This window comes from Lates calcarifer, linkage group LG7_1, assembly GCF_001640805.2.
Source record: "Lates calcarifer isolate ASB-BC8 linkage group LG7_1, TLL_Latcal_v3, whole genome shotgun sequence".
Classification (NCBI taxonomy): Eukaryota; Metazoa; Chordata; class Actinopteri; family Centropomidae; genus Lates; species Lates calcarifer.
The window spans coordinates 7,884,412-7,896,555 of NC_066839.1; the positions used below are offsets into that span (position 1 = coordinate 7,884,412).

The window sequence follows — 12,144 nt, forward strand, 5'->3', positions numbered from 1 at the left end:
AACTGAATGAGCACCTCAAACTGCAGCTCTGCTGGATCTGAGGCCAGCCGGACAGAATTAAATGATTTCCATTATTACACCGAGAATTATTGCTCCCCTCTGCAAGACTCCAGCTCAGGCCAAGATTACTATTTCTGGCAATGTTTGCCTCAGGAAGGAACTTTCGCAGATTTAATGGGACCTGGGCCATTGTACACAGCCTTCTGTATGGCACTCTGCCATCATTTCCACAGAGAGAGGAGAGAGAAAAAAGAACTGAGGGATGTGTCTAAAGTCAATTCAAAACAAGACTGTCCCGTTTATGTGACCCTGAACACATCCAATATATCTCAAACACTGAACTCTCTCTGAGGTTCAGATGAACTCGGATGATACTTAATTTGCATGTAGGAGGTTAAATGTCTGGCAGTGGCCGCCTGCTTCTGTGATCTGTCTTGTTCGTCTTTGTGTGTTTAATGAAACACGACAGTCTGCATGCTCTTATTAGTTAAAGTAAATTACAAAGGTCTTTGTTTGAAGCTCTCATCTTAGCTCGCGTTAAGCATCATTGTGGACAGTGGTGGAAAAAGTTTTAGTCTATACTTAAGTACAAGTAGCAGTGCCACAGTGTGAAAATACTCCATTGCAAGTAAAAGACCTACATTAAAAATCATGCTCACATAAGTATATTTAAGTAACAAAATGTACTTTAACCACCAAAAGTAACAGGAAATTGACCCCTGCAGTGTTATAGGCTGACACGGTTATGTTTAAACTGATGTACCATATTTTTATTTACATTAAAAGTATGTTTTTTTTCAGAGGCTGAGAGCTAATAAACTAATAAAGAACTATTTAAATGAAATTTAAAAATTAGAATAAAAGATTAGAGAAATTAAACAGGTGAGATTGAAAAGCTATATACAATATATACATTACATTATCTCAGACTATATTAAATGGAGTAAACAGCTGCTAAAGCTGAGAATAAATGTGAAAAGTGCAATATTTCCATCTTACACGAAGTATAAAGGAGCGTATAATGTATTAAAGACCAGTACTTGAATAAATGCACTTTCCACCATTATTCTGGATGAATTGTTTATGTAGCTCTGAAATATTCCAGTGAATCATGAAAACTACAGTGAGTTATATTTCTTGATCTTAAACAAAATATAAAAAGATCAATAAATGAAGTGTTTACAGGCCCAGACAGTATCACAGCAAATTCCAACTATGCCTTGTTTCAAACACACACTCATGAGATGCAGACGTTTTCCATATCAACAGCATGTGACTGTAGTTAAACAGAGAACTGATTATTCCCACAGATATTATGTAAAACATTAACGAGCATGTGAAGGCAGTAAATGTACGAGCAGCTCCCCCCAGTGACTAAATCTTTTTTCTTCTTCTCTTATTTTTCCAAATGTGGTTTTCACCTCATCAGTTGATTGACAGTAAACTGACAGCCGCCTATTTTAGCTTCAGCTTTTAGCGTTTGTATCTTGTGTCATTTATGCGTTTATGAGTTTTTTTTTTATGTTGTTTTTTCTTTCTGTATGTTTTATGTTATTTAGAATCAGATTTTTTGGTTGTGTTTTCGAGGTGAATATGTCAGACAAAGAATTATATGTAGATTGTTTATGAATAAAACAAAACCAAAACATTTTTACAATAAATTCATCTTTAAGTTATTTTTCAAGCAAATTTACCAAACATTTAATGCTTCCAGCTTTTTCAACTGACTGCTGACAAAACAAGACTTCATCTTGAGCTTTAGGAAATATAAATAAAACTAATAGTTTTCTGACAACTTAAAGACTAATCATGAAAGTAATGGGCACATTTTCTTCATTTATTTGAATAAGCAAACTTGCAGTGTGTTTTCATTGACTTTAATGTGAAGAGTTTATCACACTGAGCTGCTGACTTTTATTTTTCCATGCAGTCAGTGCTGAGCGACTGCAGCAGGTGCTCCTGTTGTGGACAGAAAAACAATTAAACAGAAAACACAACCTTCAAATTTCACAGTCCTGACCATAGAAAGATGAATAGATGACTTACAGCCTGATGTAGGAAAACAAAGGTTTGTTTAATGCTCCAGTGTTTTCAGATGTTTTTCTTATTGAAAATGAAGTGGACATGAACTCACTGACTTACAGAAACAATGACACAGGCGATGATTTGTAAACTCTCAGTGGCAGATTATCAGTGAATGCCTGTCTTTGCCCACACTTCTAAGAGAAATGACAGCAGAATCAAATCCAGTATTGCAGGTAGACATGTTTAAACTGAGCCCACAGACTCAGATCATATGAATGAATGAGTGAGGAGAATAAATCCCATTAGAGCCCTTGTTTCCTTTTGTGGTAGTGGGGCTTTTGCTCTCTGCTCTGCACATTCAAGAGTTTAAAACATTAAGTGGTCATTAGCTGGACATTGGAGTGGTAGACTAATCACACTCAGCCCAGCCTGCCCTCTGCTGTAAACAACCCTAAGGGGCTGCTTTAATGGAAGCTTTTTAAATATGATGGTGACTCAGTGCCTTTGAGCAAAGCCAACCGTTTACATTAGAACAGATTAAAGTCGCCTCTCGCGCGGCGGTTCGGGGCACCATGCTGCACAGCTCCAGTGTGCAAATGTACACACGGTTAAATCACACGTACAGAACTCTGAGCTAAATACTGTAGGAGACTAATGGAAACACAAAAGGTCATAATAACAAACCATTACGGTCTTACTGCTGCTTCTCCAGAGGGGTGGCGAGCTGCCACGAGGAGCATAAACCACTGCAAAAAATACACCAGAACTTGAAGTCATTCCAGTCTGATATGTTTGAAATATCTATTTTTTATTATGTGAAAATCTGATGTAAGGAGTCAGCCACTTATGGCCGAATTTATCTTAATAATTATGGAGTTTATAGTCATAAAAATAAAGCAAAAAAATAAAAAATAAAAAAAATAAAATGATTCATGCAGAATAATTTGCTCTTGGGACCAGTTAATTATGTTCACTTGTTCAGAGATTTTCACCCTTGTTTTGAATGAATATCTGGTCCAAAAATGTGGCAAAGAAGCTACAAAATCGCAAAAAATTTAAATGAAACGTTTCTGCAGATGCACGGAGGACAGTCAGTGTGATGCAGAGCAGAGCATCTCAGCCTGCAGCTTTATTAAGTTCACATCTCGGCCAGATCAACCCCCGGTGCTGTTTAACGCAGCGGTGGAAAAATAAGACGAAGAGCACGATTCATCATCCGAGGAAAAGTCCAAACAGCAGCAGGTCTGAGGGTGCAGAGAGGTTTGAACTGGTTTTATGAATCAGATTATATAGATATAAAATCATCATACACAATGTTCAATCTATCTATCTATCTATCTATCTATCTATCTATCTATCTATCTATCTATCTATCTATCTATCTATCTATCTCATTCACAGACTTATTTTTGCTCTGGGTTTCACATCACTCTCTCTCTCTCTGGGGAGGATAAATCGCATCGGGACAAATTTGTCCAGAAAACAGCTACTGGAAATGTTTTTCCACGCTGTCCCAAGAGCGTCTTCTGCTTTGGTTTTATTATTTATTTATTCATTTATTTATTCCGTGGTTTAATGTCAGATGCTGGATCCAACTGTCCTACAAATATATTTTCCTTTAAAGTACATTTGTTTCGCAAATGCTTAATCCTTTGCTGCTTTAATTTAATTTTAATTTAATTTGTTGCATAAAGTTTACATTTACTCAAAAATGAAAAAGGAGCGTCTATTAAGGTCAATCTAAAAAGAAATCGTTATGTATTCTTTATATAATATTTCTGTGTTTTCCTCTGCGTTAGGACTTATTTTATTTAGCTCTGAAAGCACGTGCTATCACTATAACATTCCTGTAATATACTCTGTGTATTACCTTAAAGATACAGTACGTCATATCAACATATTCCGTAAAGCTGATATTTCTTTCACGTTTTATTTAGAGTTTCTGGCAGTGAATCACTATTCACCTTGGATTTTATTTACAGTTATATAAAACACATACATGTATATTTACAATGGGGTCGTTCTGTTTTATGACCTTACTGTTACTGTACTGTGAATAAAAATGTGATGTCTTCTGTTTTTTTTCCCTCAGTACACTGACAGAGTAGCAGCCCGTAACCAAAACGAGCCTCACGCAGGCTTTCAGTTTTTAGCAAAACGCTGCCATCTAGCGGCCACAGTCCAGATTTGCTGTGACTGAGGGTAAATACGGAAACAAAGTCAAGGACGTGTATGTCAGTATGAGTGACTCTGAAAAACTAGACAAAATAATTTTTTCTTTCTATTTAATCTGTCTACTCTGTTTGCAAAAGTTACTATGAAAAATACACTATAATCTAACATAGTGTAATTCAAATAAAACATCAATTACAGCATACCAGTTTTTTTTTTTTTTTTTAATAATATTGACTTTGTGTGTATTTATAAGTCAGTGTGTTAATGACAACACATTGTTTACACAGGTTTAAAAAATTAAAATGATTAGTAAGGCACAATTTTGTTTACCGAGTTAATGATTCGTAGCTGCTGGTTATTTAATAAATCTGCAGTCACAATAATTTTTGTTCTTAATCAAGGTGTTAATGTGGTTAATTGATATAAATCTGTCTGTGCGTGCATGTGTGTGATCAGTTCACACTTTTTCCTTCATCCTGTTCCTGGAGGTGGACGGGGGTCATGTGCACAGACCTCAGGGGACTCCTGGGTTTAACCTTTGACCTCCATTAAAGTGTGAGGGCGGTCTTCAGGGAGGATGTTGGGCTGACTCAGGAAGTGAAGGCAGGTGTCAGCTGCTGGTGTTGGTGACATTGGACCCTTCTACTGACAATTCGCTTTCTTTTCTCAACTTAAGTGTCAGACTTTTGACACATTTTCATCACAAATTTGTGTGAATTTTCACTTAAGAAGAGCCAATGTGACCTATTATAAACAGGAAATAAATGGTTGCTTTGCAAGTAGATGCAATAGATGAAGTGCAGCGTATATTCAACATACATGCATTTAAAAATAATATTTATCATTGTTCACTGCATCATTACATGCCGTTATTGTCATTCATTTCCTTTTTCATCCCTCTAATACAAAAAGTATGAGATCCCCACAAAACTGCACTGAACACAATTTAAGCTGCAATTTAATTTGTGTAATAGATAGTTTAGTATATAAAATATGGAAAAAAAGACCATCACAAGTTTTGAGAAATGTCTTAAATATGTAGTTTGTCCAGCTAAAAGCCTAAAACCCCAATGATATTCAATTTAAAAAGATAAAACACATTTGAGAAGCTTCATTTTTGCTTGGGTAAAAAACATAATGATCAAGTGATTTTCAGAAACATTCATCTTTTATGGATGGAACAAAGCTCTAAACACAACATTACAACAGTACAAACACTTTAGAGGTTGTTTCAGACATGTATTTTCTTTTTTTTGACATTACATTACATCCACTGACTATATTTTTCTGCAGGTCAACGCAGGCCTGAGTAAAAATGCCATTGCACTATTCAACAATTGTGAATTAGTGACAGTTCCCTTTTTTCTTGTTGTATGTTAAAGCCTGAAGGAGAAACAGGACTTAAAATAACAAGTGCAGATCACGTGGTGTATGAGCTCTGACTTTTTGATACATGTTGAAGGTCAGAGAGCAAATATAAAGTTATATTCATCTGAATATGTCTGTATATAATTTGCTTTTCTGTTCATACACTAGAGTCTGTATCAGCTAAACTGAGATGAACAAAGTGTCTCTGTGGTCTGATTATCTAATATATATCTGTAGTGCCTCTGCAGTGAATTGGTGTTTAGTGCACACATACTGGAAACACTTTGGCACACTCATACTGCACGGTCAGCAATATTTAAAAAAATAAAACCCATTCTGAAAACAGATCACAAGACATAAAAAATTGCATTCAGGACCATTTAGTCTGATATTAAATCAATATCAGAAACAAAGTGACAATGATGTACCTATTTAAGATAATCTACATAAAACATCAAAAAGTCCACCATTAAATTCTGTCGTAGTTTTTGTAGACCTGTGACTTAACTTTAAAAAACAGTAAAAAAAATCAGTCACTTCAAAAACAGGGGTGAGGCTCAGGGAGCAAATGTTGATACTGGATATAAATTATTTTCATCTCTAAATTAAAGGAATCCCTAAAAACCCATTTTGTAATATAAAAGCTCCAGCTTTTATATCACAGCTTTATGTTACACCTTCACTATCTGTCGGACATTTTGGGAAATGCGCATATTTACTTTCTTGCTGAGATTTAGCTGACAAGATTGATGCCTCCCTTCGGTCTGTACAGTAGGTATGAAGGCACAGTTACCAGCTAGTTAGCTTAGCTTAGCAAAAACTGGATACAGGAGGAAAGAGCCAGTCTGTCTTGTCCAAAGCTAACAACATCTGTCTACCAGTACCTCTAAAGCTCACTGAGTTTGTTTAATCTGTACAAAAACTGAAATGTAAAAAGGTCACGTTGTGAACTCCATATTTAGCCAACAGACATGAGAGTGGTATCAATCCTCTCATTCAACACTCACCAGAAAGAAAGTAAATGAGCGCATTTTCCCAAAAACTGAACTTGAACTATTTCTTAAAAAAGCTTCCACACACATGTTACAGGATTGTGTGTGGTCAGTTGAAATGTGAGGTGTGAACAAAAAAAATTTTTTTAAAAGAGACTATAACGGACAGCATTCATAAGAGGTGCAGTGTCTTTGACAGACAGTGCAGTACACGTGGAAGCCGTCTGTGCTGAGTGTGTCGGCCGTAAACAAGTTTTAGCTCTCGCCCCCGGTCTGTGCCTTGTCGTCGTTCAGGAGTCTCTCTCTTTCTCCAGGGCTGCTCTCCTCCTCTGTGTTCACCATCCCGGCGCAGCACGGTATCCTGGCCAGCAGGGGGCGGTGCAGTCCGTTGTAGAGCGCCGTGCCAACCAGCAGGACCAAGAAGCCCAGGACCTGCAGGCCATGAAACTGCTCCCAGCCGAGTGCCAGGCTCACCACCCAGATGACCAGTGTGCGCAGGCTGTCCAGCACCATGCGGGTGGTGGCGCTGATCTCTTTGGTGACGCTGATCCCGGCGAAGTTGAAGAAGGCGATGCTGACCGTGTTGCCCAGCAGGGCCAGCAGGATGAGGGGCTGGTGTCCGATCTGACAGAAGGCGTCCAGCGCGTCCTCCAGCACGTGTCGAGGGTTGTTGCTGAAGTCACCCACGTGAATGAAATACATGGGGATGAGCAGCAGCGACAGGACGAAGAAACCAAAGAAACCTGGGAACAGAGAAATTTAAATCTGACCTGCCGTTCCCAACTTGTGACCCCTTAAAATCACATCTGCTTGCAACCCTTTGTCAGACTGCGTGACCAGTCCAAACCAAGAGAGATTTAATTGTGCTGGATGTGAATCATTTTGAGAGTCCTGAATAAGTAAAACTGTCCATTTATTCACAAGACAAATGCAAAGATGAAAATCTGGAAAAAATAAGTAAATAAACAATAATTTTTTCCCACTTTATCTTGTTGTGGTTGTACACCTGACTGGGAACAGGAATCAGCAACCAATCCGACTTTTCTCTTTTGCATGTTGTTCATCCGATGGCATTGTCACAATGATCAAAGTTACGTACAGGAAAATGATTTCAAAGTATATTTCCTCTTCTTAGAATGGTATCTATTGGAAAAGTGATAAAACTGGTCTATTTGTTGTTGTTGTTGTTGTTTTTTGATGTTTGACCTTTGCGTTACTCATTATTGACTTCTTTTAACACTGACAATTCAGGAATTTGGCTCATTGTACTTGTGTATTTTTGTCCTTTTGTGGGTCCAACCTCAAAGGTTCATCACCAACACCAGAGTTTTAGAGTAAAATTTTCCCTTCTTGTTGCCACTAAATAACTAACATGCAACTGCAGATGAACAAATGCTGTACCTTCAGTTCCAACGGCTCGAAGAGGATGGACGTCGTGTTTGTAGACAAACTTTTCTTCCAGGACCATCTGCACTGAAACAATGACCTGAGCCATGATGATCAGAAGGTCTCCTGCAAGATCAAAGAGAAGGGTTTGTTTCATCAGCTCCAACACTATGGATCACATAAACAGTATATTATAATATTCAAAAAATCCACCTCACCTGTGATGACGTCACTGAGTTTGTGTGTGTCGTCTCCATGGCCACTGAAGAAGTCGGCGAGGCCCACTATCACCAGGCCCAGGATGGTGATCATGATGCCGAGCCACTGGCTAGCTGCCAGGCGCCGCCCCAGAAAAGCCACAGAGAGTAGACCGGTGAAGATGATGACGGCTCCACGCAGCATCTGGAAGCTGGAGGCGCTGGTCATGTTGAGTGCTGGAGACCAAAAACATGTTTTAACAGGACGCATGCATGAAGGCTGTCACTGCCCAATACAGCTGAAAACTGCATAACACAAAGTGATACTGAGGAAAAACAACTTTGTTATCTTTGACTTAAATTATCTTTTTTCCAGACGAAAGGTTTCTTTAAACAAGCAGATAATCTTTACTGTCTGGCTGCACCAATGGGACTAAGTAGGGAGTCATTCAATTTGACCTTTGAGGAGCAGAACACATCATCAACAGCTCATGTTAACCGCATAAAACAACATCAGGGGCAATTTCAATAAGCTGGTGGCCAATATTTTCCACCTATTAAAAAACAGCACACTTATCAGATCATGGCTGTGGTTACTTACCGACATACATGATGGAGGTGGCCGTCATGTCACACATGGCAGGGGGTAAGAAGAGGAGAGGGTTGAAGCTCTGCCCCGGGTTCATCCTGGGCACTGGACTACGTCTGTCGTGGCAAAGCAAGATGTAGAAGACTGCGAGACAGCTGAACTCACCCAGAAACATACCCACCGCCTGGCCGGGTAGAGAGGGGAGAGAGAGACAGATAGAGAGGGGAGACAGATATTGATCAGAATGCTGCTTTTTTTTGGGCAAAAAACTTCATTGTTTACAGGACAAGCTACATCAGACACATCATCTTTTTTCAAGAGGGTTAGCAGCACTTTACACTTTACAATTTTTTCATTTAGTTATTTATAAGTTTTCTCTGCTGCTGAACATGGTTTCTTGCTGGGAGAGGCTGCTGGTGATAGCTGTTTGTCAAGACCTTCAGTCACTCGTACAATATAAGAGATCAGAATATGCCCTCTGAGTAGCGCTACTTCTTCTGGGCAGCGTGGATGCTACAATGAGTCGCTAATCTAAAAGTGACACGATGAGCCAGCCCTGGCAGAAGCTAGCATGCTAACTTCAGTAGATGAAAAGATATGATAGAACTAGAGGCAAAACATTGCAGTAAGTAAACAGCTGTTAGCGCTACCGCTGGCGTTGGTCAGCACCAAAAAAGAATTAAGGTTAATTACTGTTGTGCTGTGTGAAAGTAAAGTGGGAAACAATACTGTCAATTGCAGTTTTTTTTTACTGTACCTGTACAAATGGGTGAGCGAACCCATGATCAGGGCCATCGTGGCAACCCCGTGCTGAGAACATATCAGCCCATCTGTCGGACAAGGAGACATTGTTGCAGTTTAAGTATAGATATATAAGTCAAAAAGGGCGTTTACCACACTTATTTCAGTAGCTTTAAAAACTTGTGTGTCTAGAACTGAGTTTTGCTTTGCAGAAAACCCCTTTATGTTGTATTCTTTCACATTATGTCTGTGTTTGACCAGCAGCCAACTGAAAATACAGCTGTGTAGAGGATTTCTTGAGGCTACACTTGTTTCACCGTGCCCTCAGACAAACTGATCTCATGAAGTCACTTGTGAGGTTAATGAGTGCTTAAGTTTGCATAACAAATTGACTTTTATAGTCAGACAGTCAGAGGAAGCATGACCGGCATGTGAGTGTCCTGTCTGCTCCAAACTGCACGACAAGGGAAATGTCCTTAAAGTTGATGACACAGCATTTCCTTCAAATGCAACTACTTCTGAGCTCATCAATACAGCAGGGAAACCAGAGTGGCTTGTTGCTGACTGATGCAAATCTTCCATAACTATCCTCTTCATTTGTGGCTCATGTGTTTTACATGGAGCACGCTTGCATGAAAAGAAAGCGGGAACTTGCAACCAAAATTATCAGTCTACATGCTGTGACTGATCTCAGCTGTGGAGCATTAAAACCAGTGAGGCAGCACTGCGGCTAGACCGGTTTCAGGTGGCTGTAGTGAAACTTTACCTGTTAGTTACCGCGCTCTCTCGCGAACGGCATGACACGGCTCGTCTTGTCTGACACATGCTAACAGTGCATTCAAAGTGTGATTCATGGCTGTTTTGAGTTTTGTTGTGTTGTGTTGTGTCATGCATCAGACAGCTGACATCCCTGATTATTACAGAAGTAAAAGAAGCTGAATTTCTTGTTTCACTAAAATGGCAAACCTATTTTTACCATGACAATAATGAGAGAGGACTTAAAGATATCCATAAATGCAATTTGAATATCTTTGGGTTTAGGACTGTTGGTTGGACAAAACCAGCAATCTGAAGATTTGCCTTTGTGGTTTGAAGAGATGTGACACTAATTTCTCACTATTTTCTAATGTTTTAAAGCAAATGATGACTCAATCAATGAAAACAACAACACAATAATAAATAAGGAAAATAATGTTAGTCTGGTCCTAGAATATAGGATGTTTTATTTAGGTCGACAGAAAATTGATGAGCGACGAACAAATCATTGTTTAAGTCTCATTCCAGGAGGACTAATGCCAAAGAACAGCAGTTTCCAGTATCTTAACTGTGAGGATGTGCTGCTTTTCTCTGTTTACTGTCACAGTAAATTGAACGTCTTTGGAGTTTTGGGACTGTTGGTCAGATAAAACAAGATATTTGAAGTCGTCCCTTTGTGGTCTGAGGAAATGTAATGGCCCAGTGATAATGAAAGAAAATTTTAGTTCCCAGCCACTGTGATTACCTATGACCTACAAAGAGCCTCTGACAAGTGATAAATACCAGTGTCATGTCCCATCAAAACAGGTTTTGATGGGACATGACACTGGTATAGCTCCTGATATTGACATTACACAGCTGCAGGAACTGTTTATTTTGTAGAGCTGTCTGGAGTCACTGTACTATTTAACCCTAGATAGAGCAGTAGCAAGGGTCTTTACATCCCATTATCTCTTGCTTCCTGGCAATAATCTGATAATCTCAGTGAATAGCGTCGAAATGTCTGTCTTCACAAACACATTAAACTCTTGACAAGAAGGAAAATGTAAATTCTCAGCCACATTATTGATAAGGATGTTTGAATTAGCCGTTTACAAAGGTAACCGTTTAACAAGGAGTTAGCTAGTGCTACATCAGCCAGTGTTAGCTGCTAATAGCTACTGCAGCTGTAACTGAGCTACAAATGAATTAACAGTAATACACTAATATAACTTTGTAACAAAAGCTTAATACACAAACTACCTCGATAAATTAGCGGATAGTTTGGCTAATAAGCTCAACGGAAAACGGTTATTCACATTTTTGTGGGGTAAACATCGTCCCTCAGCTCTGTTTTAGCTCACTGTTACCGGACAATTCCCTTACAGTTAATTAACTTTAACTGTAAACACATGATGCCAGAAGAAAAACATAATTAAACCTACTCACTTTGCAGACAATGTGTTGATAGAGCCCGTTGTGAGCATAAGTCCGGCGAGGAACAGCTGGTATTTAGTCCAAGCCATGCTGGACGCGTGAACGGGACAAACAAAACCAGGCACAGACGACCACCGAGCTGCTTTTTTGATTTGTTTGTTTGAAGAGACCCAGGTTGTTATTCACACACTCTCTCTTTCTCCGTAGGATCACCTCCGACTGTAAACGCCACATGACCAAGAGTCAGGAGTCAGCTGACCGCTACGCAAAACACGCGCTACCTTCAGGTCCTGTCGGAAATGAGGGGAAGCGCCAAACCACGGGAGGATACGAGTGATATGGAGTGACCAAAGACACTAAATATTGTTTTTACAAGAAGGAAGACGCAGGTAAGCATTTTAACTGCCAAATTCTACATATATGTGTATAAGTTAATCAAATCAAGCCCCCTCATCCCTGTCTCTGAAGATTACCCTAAATGTACTGTGATTCAATTCAG

At 39.2% G+C, this 12,144-nt stretch overlaps 1 protein-coding gene across 1 annotated transcript; it reads right to left on the minus strand.

The window, feature by feature from the left end:
* Window positions 1-5,131: 5,131 nt before the first annotated feature.
* Window positions 5,132-11,895, minus strand: slc35f6 (solute carrier family 35 member F6). Its single transcript, XM_018661742.2, has 6 exons — window positions 11,658-11,895; window positions 9,490-9,562; window positions 8,745-8,916; window positions 8,165-8,380; window positions 7,962-8,072; window positions 5,132-7,303 (listed from the first exon to the last, which is right to left on the minus strand). Exons 1-6 carry the CDS (start codon window positions 11,732-11,734, stop codon window positions 6,816-6,818), a joined length of 1,137 nt encoding a protein of 378 aa, XP_018517258.1. The 5' UTR covers window positions 11,735-11,895; the 3' UTR covers window positions 5,132-6,815.
* Window positions 11,896-12,144: the final 249 nt, after the last annotated feature.

Excerpts from the sequence above, each read along its gene's own strand:
- slc35f6 (XM_018661742.2), bottom strand. The coding sequence starts at position 11,734 with ATGGCTTGGACTAAATACCAGCTGTTCCTCGCCGGACTTATGCTCACA. Across the intron at positions 8,917-9,489 it reads TCGCTCACCCATTTGTACAG|GCGGTGGGTATGTTTCTGGG; the intron begins GTACAGTAAAAA and ends CTACCCGGCCAG. Across the intron at positions 8,381-8,744 it reads CACCTCCATCATGTATGTCG|CACTCAACATGACCAGCGCC; the intron begins GTAAGTAACCAC and ends TTTGGTCTCCAG.